At 32.3% G+C, this 20,191-nt stretch overlaps 1 protein-coding gene and 2 pseudogenes across 1 annotated transcript; 2 read left to right on the forward strand and 1 right to left on the reverse strand.

Annotated features, from left to right (window-relative positions):
- The first annotated feature begins 69 nt into the window (after positions 1–69).
- LOC103856851 lies at positions 70–5,222 on the forward strand (annotated as a pseudogene).
- LOC103855946 (glutaredoxin-C10) lies at positions 5,080–5,970 on the reverse strand. The gene has a single exon (XM_009132999.3). It carries the CDS (start codon positions 5,732–5,734, stop codon positions 5,312–5,314), a length of 423 nt encoding a protein of 140 aa, XP_009131247.1. The 5' UTR covers positions 5,735–5,970; the 3' UTR covers positions 5,080–5,311.
- Positions 5,971–8,925: 2,955 nt separating this feature from the next.
- Positions 8,926–12,865, forward strand: LOC103855947 (annotated as a pseudogene).
- Positions 12,866–20,191: the final 7,326 nt, after the last annotated feature.

Raw genomic sequence — 20,191 nt, forward strand, 5'->3', positions numbered from 1 at the left:
TATACTTTAACTCGACTCACATATGGATGTTGAATCTGGATGCAACAAGACCCAAAATATTCTTGATATATTGTTTCAGGGCCATTGTACTACAAAGGATTCTACCATCTGTTCTACCAGCACAACCCTTTGAATCCATTTTTCGGTGATATTATGGTATGGGGACACTCTGTTTCACAAGATTTAGTCAACTGGATCAAACTAGAACCAGCCCTTTCTCCCTCAGTTCCCTCTGACATCAACAGCTTCTGGTCAGGATCCACCACCATCCTCCCTGATGGCAAACCTATAATTTTGTACACCGGAAACGACGCTAATAAACATCAGGTCACAGTTCTTGCGGAGCCTAAGGATCCTTCCGACCCTTTGCTTCGTGAATGGGTAAAACCTGAAGGCAATCCTGTTATGGTTCCACTTCCACCTAGTAACGTCCCGGTTCATTGTTTCCGTGATCCGACCACGGCATGGCAAGAGCATGATGGTAAGTGGAGAGCTCTTGTAGGAGCTAAGGAGAAAGATATTAAAAAAGGAATGGCGGTTTTGTACCACAGTGATGATTTTGTGCAATGGACAAAGTTTCCATGCCTTTACTTGAGTCACAAGTCACTGGAATGTGGGAGTGCGTGGACTTTTTTCCTGTTTCGGTCACTGGTAAAGAGGGTTTTGATAATTCAGTGAACGATTCTAGTGTGAGGCATGTGTTAAAGACAAGTTATGGAGGCAATGATTGCTATGTCATTGGTACATACTCTTCAGAGACTGAAACATTTTCTGCGGATTCTGAGTTCAATACAGCTGCCGATCTGAGATATGATTATGAAATCTATTTGCGTCCAAGGCTTTCTTCGATAGTGCTAAGAATCGGAGGATCTCATGGGGATGGATTATGGAGAGAGATAGCAATGAAGATGATATTATGAAAGGATGGTCAGGGATTATGGTCAAACCAATCTGATGAGACTACGCTCAACCATAGTTCAATATGACTTAGTCTTCAAGTTGTTTCCTATGTTTATGCAAATAAAAAGATCACGGCTCCACTTCCTGTTATGTAGGAGAAGAGTGATCCACTTTCCCTTTCACGTTATTTGCTTCTTGTACTCTATTTAAATCAATGAAAAACCTAAAAAGAGGTAGTCTAAACTACCCAAAGAAAAGTGTGTGTTCTTAGTTTGTCATTTGGCAAATTCTCTTTGATTTGAAGAGGGACCTTAATTGGTATCAAATCCATGTTTCTAGATCAACAATAGATATCTCTTGGCAAGGGACCTATCAATTGGTATCAGAGCATGTTTTGTTTTTGATCCGGACCACTTTGTGGTATCAAAAACTTTATATTTGAAATCTTCCTTGTTATCGGTATTCTTCATGAATCAAGGGTTATCAAGAATCCTCGACGAACGGCCATTCTTCAGAATCAACGATCATCGAGATCTATCCAGCTATTTTTTCTTTTCACCATTTTCTTCTTTTCGGGTTTGTTGATCAAGTTCAACATCCTTTCTTTTATATGGATTAAAATCTGTAATTCTTCCACTGTTTTTCAGTTTTCAAAAAAAAAAGATTTCACATTTCTTTGTCATTTAAAAAAAAGAAGAAGTTTATTTCCAATAATGAACCGTGGAAACAATTTGGCATTGGTCTTGGTGGATGGCTCGTTGAAAAACATCTATGACTCGAGGAAACCACATGTTAGGACGAGAAGCAATTCAAGTCAAGCTTTCCCTATTCAACACGAACCTTGAGGACAAGGTTCTTTCCGACAGGCCGGAGTATTGATGAGACTACGCTCAACCATAGTTCAATATGACTTAGTCTTCAAGTTGTTTCCTATGTTTATGCAAATAAAAAGATCACGGCTCCACTTCCTGTTATGTAGGAGAAGAGTGATCCACTTTCCCTTTCACGTTATTTGCTTCTTGTACTCTATTTAAATCAATGAAAAACCTAAAAAGAGGTAGTCTAAACTACCCAAAGAAAAGTGTGTGTTCTTAGTTTGTCATTTGGCAAATTCTCTTTGATTTGAAGAGGGACCTTAATTGGTATCAAATCCATGTTTCTAGATCAACAATAGATATCTCTTGGCAAGGGACCTATCACAATCAATATCACTGAGTTGTTTTTTTTAGTGTTTCAAGAAATTTCATGATGACCTTTTTTTTTCCTTAGGCTATTCCAAGGGAAATTTGGTTGGAAAAAAGTGGGAAGAGGCTGATGCAATGGCCAGTTGAAGAAATCAACAATCTCAGAGCCAAAAATGTTAGCTTGGATAGCAAGCAACTCGAAGGCGGCTCCATCCTTGAAATCTCTGGCATCACGGCTTCACAAGTGAGTTTTCTCACCATGTTTCGTTAGCATGCATTCTCACATTAATTAGGTTAAATGATATAATCGAACGTTAGTCATAAATCATTTTATTCATATATAATGTTTTGAGATGAAATGAACTTCTAGAATAAACTGTTTTGTTATTTGTTTTAACGAATTTTGTTTTTTTTTTGTTTGTTTAAGGCCGACATAGAAGTAGCTTTTGATCTACCTGATCTAGAAAATGATACTGATGCGTTGGATTCAGAGGAAGTTGATCAAGCGACTTTAATCGATGGTTATAGCGCATCGGTTAAAGGTGTTTACGGACCTTTTGGATTATTAGCATTGGCTAGCAATGATTTATCAGAGCACACGGCAATCTTCTTAGAGTTATTCGTCGTGGGGATGGATATGAGGTTTTGATGTGCAGCGATGAGCAAGTAAAATATTGACTTTGATCATATAGCTCACTTATGTTTCTGACATTTTGTGATATATTTGAGTTTTTCCAATTATTTGTTATGTAGGTCTTCCTTGAGAGACAACATAGAAAAAGCTACCCTTGGAACATCCTTAGACATTGATCCAAGACATGAGAAGATATCATTAAGATGTTTGGTGAGTTGAATTTTATCTTTTTTGCAAATTTCATTTCTTTTGTATTTTCACCTTAACACATTTTACCTTTGTGATGAACTTTTTTTGATAAAAGATTAATGACAAATTTTTTGGTTTGTAGATTGATCATTCGGTTATAGAGAGCTATGGGGGAGGAGGAAGAAGTGTGATAACATCTAGGTTTTATCCGAAAATGGCTATTGGTGAAGAAGCTAGGCTTTACGTGTTCAATCACGGAACAAAGGCTGTGACCATGTCATCTTTGGAAGCTTGGAGCATGAGAAAAGCCCAGATCAATTCAAACGAAACCTAATTAGCCAAATGTTTGTAGTGACTACAATATCCTTTGCTTTGGACAACCAAAACGAGCAAGATGTTTTATCCTTTCTTATGACTGTTGAAATGTGTAAGATTTGTGAATAAAGAGATTTTAATAAGTTTGGATTTATGTCACTTCTTAGCGTTGTGGTGGAGATGTGTCAAGATCATTAGAAAAGATAAACTGCATACATTAATCTATACACTAGTCTTTCAGTATACTTTAAATTGTGGCCATTGTAACTCATCAGCACTTATGTTGCCTTTAATCATTTCGTTTCTTTCGGTATACCACTTTCTAATCTTGTCGTTATTATATATAATGTTTGAGCATTACATCACCCGACCCTCATTGGTTATTGCCACTCTCCTTTTCAATTATTAAACACATCAATCGAAATCATGTGGTTACCAAAGCTGGTCTATGTTTTCTCTTGCCTATATACTTTGATTGGTGATATGCCGACTGTATTTAGAAAAACTAGAGAGTAACTATTGCCTGAGTTAAACAAAGAAGAGAAGAAATAATCATAAACTCATAAAAACGGTCGATGCTTCAAAAGAAAAAGGAACTTGTTTTCTTAAAGGCTAACCAAACCCCACCACTGAGGAGCTCCCAAATCTAAGGTAGGTTTGTTTTTAGTTGAAATGTGAAATTTGTTGTTCAACATAAAATATTGTTATCCGTAAATATAAAATATGGCTAACATTAGAAAATGTCACAAATAGAGAAAATTTAAACCCAAGATAAAAACATTTAACGCATAAACATAACCATCATCTCAAAACTCCTACATAAGCTTGGGTACATGGTGTTACCGACGAGATGATTCAACTGCGAAATAACTTCTTAATTAGGTATGCTAGCTGAGTAGGTGAGAGATACTAATTGTTACTACTAACTTTTGATGAATTTTATTCGTAATACAAAAATTAATTAATGAATTACCCAATAAGTATGTGTGAGTTGCAAATCAATCAATCAAAAACCATAAAATGTAGCGGTATTGAAGAATCCGACGGCAGTGATTGTGCAATAATTGCGAGTGACACCTAGTTTCAGAGCCTAAAGATTCTTCGGAGAGAATACACATAGTAGTCAGATTCCGTGGTAATCAATGGATTCAAAATACATAAATAGTGGAGTACTATTGTTAAATTTTCATAACTTCGAGGTCACTATTTAAGGGGGTGTTAGTGGGACTTAGATTTCTATAGAGTTTGTTGATTTTAAAAGTTGAGAGATTTGTTAAATTTGGAAAGAGATGTAGAGAATTTTGTATATTGTGAAAATCTATGAAAATAAAGTAATGTAATGATTCTAAGAATTCAAGGTAAACATGTAGTATTCTCAAAATCTTAATTTGTGAGTTAAAAGGATAAGAATTCAACTCCCAATAACACTTACTTTAATAGATTTGTAGAATCATTAAAATCTAAACTTTTTGAATAACAAATGATTTTGTATAGAGTTATAGAATCATCAAACCAATAACAATAGATTTCAATGAGAATATGAGAATCTATAAACCAATAACACTAGACTTAGAAATTTTAAGACTCATTATAAATCTCATCCCCACTAACACCCCCTAAATAAAGAACGGTCATCAATGACCTATTGTACTAATGACTCCTTTTCACTTCAGTTTGCTTCCCTAGACTAACCCAAAAATGGCCAAATCAGTACTTTATATTAATTAATAATCATCATAGCTAATTGGAGTATTACTTGAAATATCATGATCAATCAGATTCTTAACATCAACACAATTTTCATTTTTTTTCAACCCACATCAACATTATACAATTCAATACGGAAATTAAGAAATATGAAAATAATTTACAAATCTGATAATTTATGATGAAATAAATCACACACGTGATAATCTAAAACAACATGAACTAAAGTGGTGAAAGATATTAAAAAAAAGTACACAAGGGAAAATGAAAAATACATTTTTATGTTTCAGAATCAAGAACAGAAAATAGTAGTAGATCATGAGATTTACAATGGATATTATTACCAGATTTTCTTAAATAGTTATAAGTTAAACATACACAATTATTCCCACAAGGCTCCAACCTCGACGAGTCTAGGAATAAGATGACCACTAAGGTGAAGTGCCACAAGAGACTCAAACCCACCGACACAAGCACCACCTATGAAGAGCACCGGAGCGGCTTGAACGGCGAGGCAAGCGATCTCTTCCTCGTCGATCTCGATCACTGTTGGGTGGACTCCAACGGTTGATAGAAGCTTCTTCATGACGTGACACATGCAGCAGGTGGATGATCTAGTGAATATGATGACCGGGTGCTCAGATATCAGCCGTTCGATCTTCGACGCTGACGTCTCCTCCTCATCGAAGGATAGGCTCGTGGAGGCGGTGGAGGAGGAGATGGGTGGTGGTGCTGGGGGAGGAAACGTCAGGTCTAGCGAAACATTGTCGTTTGTGAAGTTCCGTAAACCTTGCATCGTCTTCATTTAGAGAGAGAGAAAGAGAGAGTGGGAGTTTGGTTAATGTCAACGCGAAATGAGGACCATAATAAATGGAGAGATTGGGTGTCACTATAATGACGTAACCATTAGCTAATTATTTATTAATTATTTTGTTTTTACTATCTTTTTAAAAATCATTCTTTGACCTTGAGGTCAGCTAGGTGACATCTAAACGTGAAACTAAAATTCTATCAAGCAAAGTTGAACACAACTTATGTCTTAAAAATACCCTTTAGAAAAACTGTTCCCAAAAATATTAGTACACATATAGTTGTCTGATATATGAAAATTCGCACATATAATTTTGACTACAACAAAATCTGTAAACATGTTTTTTTTTATCGACACATCTGTAAACATGTATATAAGTACAATATTACAAATAATATGTATCATTGTATACTAATAGAAGAAGAAAATAATATATATTTTATTTTGAGTTTTCCATAAAATCTGGCGTACGTGGTGAACGAGAGATTCGAAATATTTGTATATATAGCTTGGTATATACGCTATACGGGCAGCATCATCGTCAGTCCTACGACATCTTGTTGTTTACTGCTTGAATCCCATGACGTAAAGAATGGTTTTACCAAATGCTGCTAATAACGACAACACACATAAAATTGAATATGATTCTCTGCTCCTGGCAACAAAAAGTGGTTATTATATTCTTATTCAAGATTTTTGTTGGCACATATAGCTAGGTCCATCTCCATCACTCCATGTTTAACCAATGACATCATTTGAATAATTGTTTAAACACACAAAAACTATTCGGGCTATACAAAAGTTAACTGATACTAGCACTTTAGATTTCATGAGGTAGTTGATGAGATATATATTGAATGCTTATGGCAGATGTCATTTTTCTACCTTACATGGAATACTTATTTTAAAAACACTAAAATTTTCGAACTTTCAGTACTGGTATAGTTAATTTATAGTATTTATTGTTCGACGTTATAGTGATTGGTTTATTGCAAGTGTGAAAATAGCACGTTGAGTGGGGACATGGATGGAGCGTGTAGCACACGGAGAGGAGGCAAAGTACAAAATGGGAGAGTAATAGAATTAGTGGTCACATGGCAGATGGCACAAATGTGATAAATAAACGATGCTGACGTCTTATATTTGTTTTAACTTTGGGTAAACTGGAGCCACTTGACGTCATCAGTATCAGATTGATCAGACTATGTCTCTGCTAACGTCGACAACGCTATCTTACCAATATATATATGTATTATACTTACATATTTGAAGGATAGATTGATTATGGTATCATAAAAAAATGTTGGCTAAGTTGATGATCATACGTATCATAATTATGTTGGTGAAGTAATTAGTGATGAATAATTCACACACATATCTATCGCCATTATGCATGCCATTACTGACAACCTGAACGTGGGATTTGCTAATGTTATCTTATTTTTGATGAAATCTTGTATCTAACCAGACTGAGAGGATAGTATTGAGTAGTAGTCTCTGCTTTTTCCTATGTAAGCAGCCTGAGAGAAAATGAGAGTTTCAGTTAGAAACTGCAACATGGAGATCTCCAAGCCCGGCGCAACAATTGAAATCTAACAATGTAGGTTTTTTGTGAAGAATTCATATTGACATATGAACCAGAGGTCCAGAACCAATCTTTTATAATCTATCAAGAGAAGCTTTTCAAAGGTTTTGGGAGATGAGAGAAGTATGCGACTTTCTGCGATCTGAACAGAATGACTAAGGTCAAATGGTCAATCTATCTTAGCTTCTTCAAGGGCTGAGGTTGCTACAAAGAGAGCACAAAAGCATGTTTCTGTCTGTAATTATAATTATCCTACTTCCACGATCAAAGCAATTTGGATATTTCGCTGGTGTTAAAGCTCGTGGAATCTACTTCAACGTTGGTTCTAGTCTTGGGTTCAAAATTGTATCTTGATTCTCATTGTTATTATGTTTTTTTCTTTTTAATTTGTAAGACATTTTTTTGTCAATCAACAAAAATCCAACATTTCAACTACAAAAGAGTAATACGAGTTTTTATTTAATTATGTAAAAATATGTCTTAGTTAATATTCTTGTTTGAACAAACACAAATAAACTTTCTAGAAGACTTAATATGTTTGTTCATTTCAGCACAATGTCTCATACAATTACCGAAAAAACAACTGGATGGATCGGGCTGACAATTCTCTATCCGGCCGTCAATTCGAAAGAGAAGTCGAATCAACTATTATTGCGAAATCCAATTGGAATATAGTCTTTTACACAAAGCTTTTAGTTGATGAGATTCCAAACTCAATGGTTGAAATACATAAGCAGTTGAGTCCTAACAGATTGAGATGATGACCTTGTGAGAAGTGTCGGTCCAGGTCAAGCTCCCAAATTAATAGATGGAATTGGCTTTGTGAGCGGTGGATACCATGAAACTGAAGCTGAGTTGCTTGACGGATGACGTTGACTTTGTAGACTGAGTTGACGGCTCCAACATTGGTGACGGTCCTGATGACTGTCACGTCTTCTTTGTGAAAAAGGATGGTGATGGAAGGCAAGTTGAGGTCGAGCATGGACATCAATGGACTAGGGCATTCATATTCCATTCTGGTTGCTATGTTCTTGATGGATGCATGGTCGTAACCGGAAGCACACGGAAAGTGTAGATAGTCCTTTGCGCATGCATCGTAGACAAGACCAGAATCTGCTGCTCTGCTAGGGTTCACCAACCATCCACCAAAATCAAACAGATCAGCCAAATTTCGTGACAATCCATCCATAAAGATTGGTTTTGAAGCTTTAGAAAATACAAGCTCGTGCATATAATCTAAAAAAATATAACATTTTATCATATTTTTGTGGTATCAGGTGACCCCACTATTCTACAAGTGGATATTTTTGAGATTTGCTCACAATTTTCTCATGTTTTGCTTATTTTGTTTATATTATGTTTATTTTTCGCCTTTGATCAAGCTCTTGTCACTACATATTCAAATATCTCATCTATACTATACTAAAAGGAGAATATGCTGAGTTTCTAGGCTGCCACGTCACCAAAAATAATCAGCCAATCAAAACATTTCGTTTGGACACGTCAGACAGGCTTTAGTCGCTTCTGGGCTTCACGTTTTCGTTTGTTTGGAGTGGGCTTCTGGGCTTCGTTTGCATCGTCTGTACGCTTTATTTTTTTTTCATAACCCGACGAAGACGAAAGTCACGAGGAGCTTCCCCTTTACTTTTTCGTCTTCTCAGCTTGAAACCAGAGTTCTAATGGATCCACTTCTTCTCAATCAAAACTCCACTTCTTCTCAACCAAAACTCCACTTAAATTTGATCAATCAATTTCTTCTTAATGATTTCGTTTCAGTTTCCTCTATTCCTCATCCTTTATATACTGATTTACTTTCGTTTGTACAAATCAAAACCCTTCAACTGCTCTAACCAAGAACTCATGTCTGAGTCTGGACAGTTAAAAGAGAGCCACAATGAGAAAGAAAAGGAACTTCTCAGTTTGAGGGATATCCATGAGACTCATCAGAGAGAATCATCCACTCAACTAAGAGATTTAGAAGCGCAACTGAAGTCATCTGAACAAAGGGTTTCTGATCTGAATGAAAGTCTGAAGATTGCAGAGGAAGAAAACAAATCCATGTCCACTAAAATCTCAGATACTTCAGGGGAGCTCCAAGGAGTACAGATCATGTTACAGGAACTCACAGTTGAGTCAAGCAAACTTAAACAACAGCTTACTGATAAAGAAGCCGAACTTTAAAATCTGACAGAGAAGGAAAGCAAATCACAGGTCAAATAAAAGAACTACAAGCAACAGTAGCGACCCTTGAGTTCGAGCTACAGTCAGTTCGTGCCGGAGAGTAGATCTTGAGACAGAAATTGCTGGAAAGACCACTGAAGTTGAGCAACTAAAAGCACAAAACAGAGAAATGGTTGCTAGAATCTCAGAACTTGAGAAGACAATGGACGACAGAGGAACTGAACTCTCTGCTTTAACCCAAAAACTTGAGGATAAGGAGAAGCAATCATCCTCCACAACTGAGAGTTTGACAGCTGAGATCGATGGCCTAAGAGCAGGACTAGAGTCGCTGTCTGCTCAAAAAGAAGAGTTAGAGAAGCTAATGGATAGCAAAGGCGATGAACCTTTAATGCAGATTAAGCTAATGGATAAGATAAACAGAGCCTCAGCTGATACAGTGGCGTTAACAGAACAGATCAACAGTCTGCAGCATCAACTTGATTCTCTGAAGATGAAGAAAAGTGAAACCGAATCAGAGCTTGATAGAGAGAAGCAAGAGAAATCAGATTTGTCTAATCAGATCATCGATGTCAAAAAAGCATTGGTAGAGCAAGAAGCTGCTTACAATACGCTGGGAGAGGGCACAAACAGATCAACCAACTGTTAAAAGAACGTGACGAAGAACTTAATAAGCTAACAGAGGATCACAAAGAAGCCCAAAGGTTATTGGAGGAGACAAGTAATGAAGTATCATCCACAGATTCTGCAATCGCAGGTCATGAAGAGAAAATGGAGAGTTTACGTAACGAGCTAGAAATGAAAGGAGAAGAGATAGAAACTCTCATGGAGAAGATCAGTAACATCTAGGTTAAGCTACGTTTATCCAACCAGAAACTGAGGGTAACCGAACAGGTGCTAACAGAGAAAGAGGAAGCTTTCAGGAGAGAAGAAGCTAAACACTTAGAAGAACAAGCATTGCTTGAAAAAAGCCTCACAATGACTCATGAGACTCATCGACGTATGATGAAAGAGATAGCAGAGAAAGTGAACACAACACTAGATGTCTTTCAATCAATGTCTGAAAAACTCATGGAGAAACGGGGGAAGTATGAGAAAACAGTAATGGAGGCATCTAAACTACTATGGGCTGCGACGTATTGGGTGATTGAGAGGAATCACGAGAAGGAGAAGATGAAGAAAGAGATGGAGAGGAAAGAAGAGGAAATAAAGAAGCTTGGAGAGAAAGTAAGAGAAGATGAAAAAGAGAAGGAGAGGAAAGAGGAGGAAATAAAGAAGCTTGGAGAGAAAGTAAGAGAAAATGAAAAGGAAAAGGAGAGGAAAGAAGAGGAAATAAAGAAGCTTGGAGAAAAATTAATAGAAGATGAAAAGGAGAAGGAGAGGATGAAGGAGACTTTGGTTGGACTTGGAGAAGAGAAAAGAGAAGCAATAAGGCAATTATGTGTGTGGATCGATCACCACAGAGGTCGCTGTGAATATCTTGAAGAGGTTTTTGTCTAAGACTGCTGTGGGTCGAGGGCAAAGACAGTCGCAGCAAGCCTAAGAGCTAGCGCCATCATCGGAGACAGTATGGTACGTTGTTTTTCTTTCTCACCTCACATGATTGCAAACAATGTATTATGTGGTTCTTAGGTTTTGTGTTTTGGTCATTCAGGAAGAAGCTGGACTTCCTGAAAACTCCTGGCTGAGAGGATATTTTTGGTCGACTACTTTTGTGACTGTTATGTTAGTGTGATTGTATTGCATTATTCATCTCCCATGTATTCGTTTTTGATGTTTTTTCCAAGTCAAATTGGGTTTTATTGTGTGTAAAGTTTGGTGGTGGGATTTAATGGGAATAAAGGGCATCCTGCAAATGAATTTTTGGATTGTGATTTTTGGATGGTGTGATTGTACAAAACGATTAATCAATGTTGTCGGTATAGTGTTTCTGAGTCTTAGGTATTTGTTAAATACAAATATTTTTTGTTCTTGATCATACACATCGCTTAGAATCATCCGAACCATTTCTTGGTCTCCAAGTTATGATCCCTTTAAATGATATGTACTTTTGGTGGAACAATGATTTCAAAGTTATGTACTTGGTAAATGCTAAATGCTATATCATATGAAAAGGAGTACAGTTGAGCATAAACCATTTTCGGTACTTAAAGGAAGATCTAGATCTGTAATTTGTAAATTCTCATTTGTTAAGATCATTGCTTACAGATATTTTTGGAGTGATTAATAGTTGACAGTTATAAAATAAAGAAAAAGTGAAGAAACTGAAGTGATAAATAAAGGTTCCTATTCGTGATATTTTAAATACTTTATTTTGTGAGTTTTAGTAATGTGTTCTTTAATTTTGTATTTTTGAGAGTTATATTATTAATTTTGTATTAAATTATTTTTATGAAAATATAGATATTAATTGTTTTGTTGGGTTTTAAAATATACTATTGATTATAATTATATATAGAATATTAGATATTATTTTAGTATATTTCGCTCGAATAATAAAAATGAAAGATGAAGAAATTTTGTAAAATTTAATAAATGTGATGACATGATGTTTCTCTCTTTCTTTGATTACTGAAGTAGCGCAAAGAGAAAAAAAACGTGATATAACTTTAATAATATAGGTGTTACAAGAAAAAAACATCAATACTATAGATTATTATTTATTTATTTTGTAAGAAATATTATAGATTATTATTTCTTAGTTTGTGTGCAATAGTTTGTTTATTGCAGAGTTGTGACCAATTTAAAGAAACCTTCAAATTCTTTCAACTTCAAAGATAGATTATGGACAAACTAGCAAGCTTATATTGTCAGCAAAGGAAAAGGAAGTGAGTTTTGTTCTCTATTTTTGTTTTGTTTTTTTTTTTTTTTTAACATTTTTGATCATAGTCACGTTTCCTGTTTCCAATAGTTTCAGTAGAGAATAGACAATTCCTTCTTCTCTCTATTTCAACCCTTTTTTGAAAACTATAAATTAAACGATTGAATCTCACTATGAATTCAGTGATGCATATGCAACTCTCCAGGTATGTAACATAGAGATGAATTTGCGTCCTTCTCAAACAGTTGAATATAAATTCTCATCAAACTATGTTAAACATTTTCCAATGTCAAATTTAATAATCACTAGAGTTTGAATCGCACGTCCATCCGGCTACTTTTCATTTTATAAATATACATTTTTAATATAATAGTAATCAATATAAATGCATATTTTATATTTTAGTATTATATATTATGTCTCTATAATTTTATTTTTTTAGATTTTTTATTCAACATTATTAAAATAAAATGATTTATATTAGATATCTTACTTTGCTATTATTTTTTATTTTTCTATTTTTTTTTACATTCAATAATTATTTTAATCCTACCACTATTTTACATTTAACATAATTTATAAAACAAATATATTAATCTAATATGATATTCTACTTTAATATTTTCATAGAAAATAACCCGGGCGTAGCCCGGGAACGGTCCTAGTAAGTTTAATAAGTTAAAATCAACAACTATATTTGTTAATATTAATAAATAAATAAGAACTGAGCTATTTATAATAGTTATTACTTGAATTTTAATCAATTAGTTTTATAACTGTCATATATATATACAAATTAGCCAAAAAAATATATTTAAACTTAAAAAGATAATTTCTGTATATATTATAATGTTATCCGAAAAGAAATTTTTTTTATCATAGAAAATGAAAATTAAGAAATAGAAAAGCGTATAAACACTAATTAAGTAAAAAGTAATCAACTTTTGTAATTTTTAATAATAAATTAATAATGAATATGTCAATAGTAATAAATATTCGTGGCATGATTATGTTTGCATCCGCAGACAAAACATTTAGTTATTTTGTGCTTAAGTTACAAAAGAGTTAATTTCAATGAAAGCATTTGTTTTAGAATTGAAATTAGGAAACATATACTCTTAACGAAATTTTTAATGTGAAGTAGTATTAATTAAAGAACAGTTATGATTATCTTTAGTAGCCAATTTAGTATTTTAGATGGAAATATTCACTAAGATTACGTCACTTATATATCTATACTATACTAAAAGCAGCATATACTCAATGGTGAGCTGCCACGTCCTCAAATTAATTCGTCCAATAAGAATGCTCTATTTTTCCATGTCATACATGCTTTAGTCGAGGCATGATTTTCCCGAACCTATTCATTCTGAGCTTCTATAATTCGTAGTAGCCCCAATTAAATCAGCCCAACTCGCATCTTCCACTTTACCATCGTCGTTACCGATTCTGCAAATAGCCGTTTCTTTGAGTTATTACTCTCAATCATTCAATTTCCAGTTCTTTACTCCTGAGCCAAGCTATCATTTCACCTCCTTTCGTTATTCCTCTTATATAAATCCTTTTGTAGAGAATATGTTCTTTAATCCTCATAAAATGTTGGTTCTTTCTGTACCCATAGAAGCCATGGCCTCAAATCGAGACAGATCAAAATCAGCTGTCGTCTTGAATCAGTGCGCACCATAACTTCTCTCTTCCACTACCTCCATATATAGTCGGCTGACATACGTCGCTGAGCAACGTCACCAGCGAAGCTATCCATGGCCGGGTCCAGTTTTGATCTGCGACGCTTATGATTTTATATCACTTTCAATTGTGGGATTTCAAAGATTTTTTATGGTTAAAAGATGAAACTTTCTTTAATTGGTTTCGAGACATCCATGCCTACGATTGGCTTTGGGTCTAGAAACAATATGCTTAATGGTTTTTCTGTTGTGCCCTCCTCTGATCTTCCCCAAACAACATATGTGGGTTTTATTCTTTGATGAAATCTTTTGTGTTTATCCGCTAAGCATGTGGGTGGTTGAATTTTTTTTTATTTTTGGGTTTCAGTTTGATGGGTTTTAGAAAGAAGTTGTACAGATGGTGAAGCCTGCGAAAGGAGGAACAACCACACTCGCTTTTTTTTTTTCTAAGGTGTCATGGTCACTGCTGATTCTCGTGCTAAGAGAGAAGGCGAATTAATCAAGGCTCCCAATCGAGATGGAGAAGATTGAAATCAATCAAGGCTCCAATCGAGATGGAGAAGATTGATGATACTAAGAAAGCCGGCGACTGGGTATATACTTCTTAGCTCGAATTATTTTTTGCTTGACAACCCTATATTTGATTTTGCTAAGAATCCTAATTTGTTCCAGTCGCTGCGTTTCTTCTTGCGTAATGGGTTCGTTTCGTACTTATTCCGTTTTGCTTTCAATTATTCTGCTTTATTCTCAGTGAATTGGTATCTTTACCCTTCTTTAAAGATCTCCAAGTGTAAGCTTTTTATGTTTCCACAATGGCTTCACATTCAATAGGTTCTTTTCCTTCCCAAATTGTTATGTTGAAGAAACGTTAGTACTGCATGCATACCTTTTTGACTCAAGTCTTTTAAGGAAGCCAACCGTTAACCATTTTATCTGTATGTATGGGATTTGGCTCAGTTTATTCGTATTTGAGTCTTGATAACTTGAAAGGCTTACATCACATTGGTGCTTCTGCCTGTTTATCTGACCCAGCCCTGAGGAGAAGATCTTCTGCGCAGGTCCTTTTGTATCTTTTATTCTCCATGGTAATTCTGTTTCTTTGTGTATGTATTTTCTGCTTAAAAATAAAATTATTCTTTCTTTGAAACATGGACTTTATTGTATGTACAATTTTCTCTTTTGTTGATAAACTCATTGTTATTTGATATGTATTTTACTCGCACATGTTCCATATTGCAGTGCTTCAGTGTCAATGGTCTTTAACACAAAGCTATGATTATGCAAACAAATACACTCGATGACTCTACCTATCCTTATAAACTTTATCATGTTTCAAGCGTTGAGTCTCTTGATCAAATGCACGTCGTTTAGTTTCATGCTTAGAGAAAGCATATGCTATTTGACTTTTTTTTTCTTTTTTGTCCCACTACATATATATTAGCAAACAAATATCTATATAATAATATTTTAACCAGTAGAACATATATGATATTAATAATATTGATATCCAAAAACACTTCTCAATAACTCCACCACATATATGATACAAATATATAAAAAAATTATCGTATAACATATTTAAAAAAATTCTGTATATCACATCATACTCGCAAATTAGTTTAGAAAATCTACAATATATACTTATTTCTAATAATTGAAAGAAAAATATGGACTCATATCTATAAACAATATTTGCTTCCATAATTCTCCAATTAAATTTACTACATGTATACATCTTCTTCTATTAATTCCGCAATCAATGTTTTTAAATCCGATTCGGACACTGAACCGGATGCCTTACCGGGTTGATGGATCACTGGGTCTACCGCAGATGAACCGCGGGTTAACAAATGAATTAATTTTATTATATAATAATATATCATCTATGTAAAAAAAATATAGAAACTAAAGTTTAATATTTTCTAAATATTTTTTAAAACATAAAATAATAGTTTGGATATGTATACATTTTATGTTTAAAACATTTAGAAAATACTTAAGTTTAGTTTTTATATTTTTATTTTCATTTCACATACAAAATATCAAAAATTAGTTTACAATTTAAACTTTTCTCTAACAAGGTAATAGTTATGAAATCTAAATAAATCAAAACATAAAATTTACAAATATTTAAATGTCTAATGTGAATAATAAATTAAACTTCAAATACTAAATAAACCAAAAGTAAAAGATCATTGTAATAAATTGTCAATAACAGAAATAAACTAACACCAAATCACATCAACTAATTTTGATTCTCTCTACCATTGTTCACTTCATTTCCTTCAAATGAGTGAAATCTTCATCAAAATCTAAAAAAACACAAATATCAAACTGAAAAGAGAAAACTTAACTTTTTTTTTTGTCAGCACCTAATTTCTTAATTGGAAATTTAGAATATAAAACACTATTAAAAACTTTAAAAAAGTAAAAGTTATTTATTGGTTCAACCGGTATCAGGTTTTGGGTTCTACTGGGTTTTTGCGGGTTTTTAAATATTGAGTTTTTCACAAAACCAAAACTGGATTTTTTCTGGGCCATCGAGTTTACTAGTTCAACCGTGGATCCGGGTCAGGTTTCAAAACAATGTCCGCAACTATATTTTGGTTAAGATATACTATCATAACTACGTGTTCTTTCCTCACATGCCGAAATATTTAAAAGAGAAATATTTATTAATTTATGTCTTATTAATTCAAAAATCGGCATAATAGGTTATTATTTATGTTGTAAAAAAGTTTGAATCTAACATTAAATTGTTTATATATGACAAAAAATTTCATAAAATTTATATACTAATTATTGTATTGAAATTTTAAATACACTCACAGATTAGAAATATTATAGAAAATATCTTTATACAAATGTTTTTACTTAGTTATTATTTAATTATATATTATTTTATATTTTAATTTAAACATTTATAATAATAAAAAAATTATTTTCAGATAAAAACACAATATATATATATATAAGAATTCTTCTATTATAATTTTTTATTTTGAAGACTTTGTTATATTTATTTACAAGTCATTATCTACTATAACATATACATATAATATTATTAATGTAAAATCGTTTTTAATTATATAATATATTATATATATAATGAACAATTAAGTAATTATAACTATTTGAAATTACATTTGTCAAAAATAAGCACAATCAATCAAAGCCCAAGATTAAAATCTATCTCGGTAGAATTTACAAACATATACATTGTACACATATATACATATAGTAGATACCTATTATTTGAAAACACATAATATTATTATTCACAAATCTATACTTCTTTTAAATTGGAATTTAATATAATAAAAATTGTGCTTTTAGAATACGACTAAATCAGTTATTTATCAAATACAAGACAAATTGTACAAAAAAAAATTAAGTTTTGGCATATAAATTGAGAACGAAAACCGAACTGAAATAACATAAAAAAAAAAACAAAACTAAATCAGTGTTAACAAATACCTTAACAGTTCATATATCGATGAAACAGAAAATCCTAAACCAAATTGAATCTAAACCGAAAACTGAATGGATACCTGAATATCTTAAATACAGTTTATACACCTTAAAAAATATTAATTAGCTTTAGTTCAAAAATTATCAAATATTCTAACACTAATACTTATAACCGAACAACCCAAAATGGATTACTCTATTACTTTTTATTCGAGATATTTAAAATTTTCGTAATTTTCCGGGAAAAAAATATTCGAAATATTTAAATTTATCCGAGTTATTCGATATTGTATAAAACAAAATCCAAAATGTGATTTTATCCGAATTATTCAAAATTATCCAAAAATAGGAACCGAAAACCGAAAAGAACTCAAATTTTATCAAGTTCCAAACTTATTATTCAAATCAAACCAAAAACCAAAATAATCAAACCGAATTTACATCCTAAAATATATACTAAATATAAATAATGATGTTAAAACAAAAACAATCTTTCGAAATATTTCATCCTAATTTTTCAAATATTATATAAAAATAAAAATATATATAATATAACAAAAAGTAAAATTATTTATTTATATATTGATATTTTATATTATATTTAACATTAAAAATTTATAGAAAAATAATATTATATTTAATATTATATTTAACATTCTCAGTGTATTTAACACATATAATTTTTTTTAATTTGTCTTATTTAAAGCAATGAGTATTTAAATTAGCTTTACTTTAAAATTGTAAAAAAAAGATTAGAATCATAAAAAAATATAACAAAATATTAAATAAGATATAAATTACATATAAATAAAATATAAATATGAAATAAATAATATATATAACAAAGAAATATGTGATGGGGAGATTAATAATATATTTACTTAATAACCTAAATATGTAAGAAAAGATACTTTGGATAATAACTACTGCATAACAAATTCTTTATTAATTTTGCATTTGTTTACCATCCCCATACATATTCTAGATAGTACAAAAATAAATTGTAAGTTTTACTCATTTCTAATTCAATTTCTATTACGAAAAAACATTCAATTTCTATTTATATTCTTATAACATAGAAGTAATATATTGTAATATTGATATTAAATATAACATTATTTGAATAAACCCGGGCGTAGCCCGGGCAAAGTATCTAGTATTTATAAATGTAAATTAGTTGGAATTCTCAATCTATTCAAAACAATTTTGAAATTCAGTATTGATCTCTCTAAAATACATTAATGTAGAAGCTTTTTTTAGTCAAACGGACCCTAAATAGATCGATTGTCCATGCAACTCTTAACTAATGGGCCCTATTGCAAGTTTGCAACCATGGGTATGACCAAGCGATATCAGAGAGAGACTAATGATAACGTGTGTTCGTAAATCGTAATATGTTTCTTATTTCGTTCGCTTTCTGGTCGTTCGGAAGGTTCAAAATGAATGTAGTAGAAAAAAATATTTTATCTTTTAAGAACTACTTAGTTTTATTTTTTGATTTTCAAAAAGATTCTTAACATAAGTTAAAAAATACTATTTTATATGAATTTTAATATACTTAGTTATGAAATTCTATAATACAAAATTTAGTTTATTATGAAATATCTAAATCTAATTTTTTGTTTGTTAATCTTCGAGAACACTCACTCGTCAATTAAATGTAATTACAATATTGTAATGAGCTTCCTCCTCTACACCTCCACTCCTTTATGCCGTACTGTTTTGTAAGTCCCCATTGACTGTGCCAGAACCAAATTTTTACGATCTATAAAAGCAAGTTCTCTAGGTTTTGGAAGATGAAAGAAGACTGAGAGCGATCTGGTCAGAATAATAGTGATAATTATTTTTTTAGCTTCTTTAAACACTGAGGTTGCTACAAAGAGCACAAAGCCTGTTTCTTTATGTAACTATTATTACCCTACTTCCACGTCCAAAGCAATTTGGATCTCGTTGCTGAATAAGCTGGTTGAATCTATTGCAACGTTGGTTCCAATCTTGGGGAAGGATTTAAGCTATGTTAAAAGTCACCAACTCAAAAGCTGTATCTTGGTTCTCATTATACATTTTTCTAATTTCTATACAACTATTTTGTTGATCTATAATTCAACATTTACACCCAAAAGATAATAATCATAATGCAATGCTGTTTTTATGAAGTTTTCCTTACAAATTATATGGCTTAGTTAAAATTTTTGAGTTGAACGAAGACAAATAAAATTTCTACAAGATTTAAAAATTTTGTTCGTTTGGACGACACAATGTCGCGCACATTCATGACAAAAACCAATTGCATCTTCCTCATGAAATTGATAGTCATATACAAACTCATCTTTTCTGTGGACATCACTTTGAGGACTTTCCACCAAATGGAAGATGATTTCTCCTGTATTTAGATTTTGCTATAATAGTTGATGCACCTATATATTAAAATCAGAAATAAATACAATCAATACATTATTAGTAAATATAAACTATTATATATGTATTCCAAGTAAATGAGGCTGAACAGAGAAAAAATCGTAAATGTAAATAAGTTTACATGAAGAAATAATAATAAGAAACATGAAAAACAAATCTGTCTTCATTTCTTTCTCGAAACTTTCGTGTTTTATTTTATTTTTGTCTCTTGCTAATTATGGTTGAGTTTCCTACGATTAACTGAAGTCTTCATTTCGTGTCTAAGTTACAAAAGATTTAATGTCACTATAATT

This window comes from Brassica rapa, chromosome A03, assembly GCF_000309985.2.
Source record: "Brassica rapa cultivar Chiifu-401-42 chromosome A03, CAAS_Brap_v3.01, whole genome shotgun sequence".
Taxonomy (NCBI): Eukaryota; Viridiplantae; Streptophyta; class Magnoliopsida; order Brassicales; family Brassicaceae; genus Brassica; species Brassica rapa.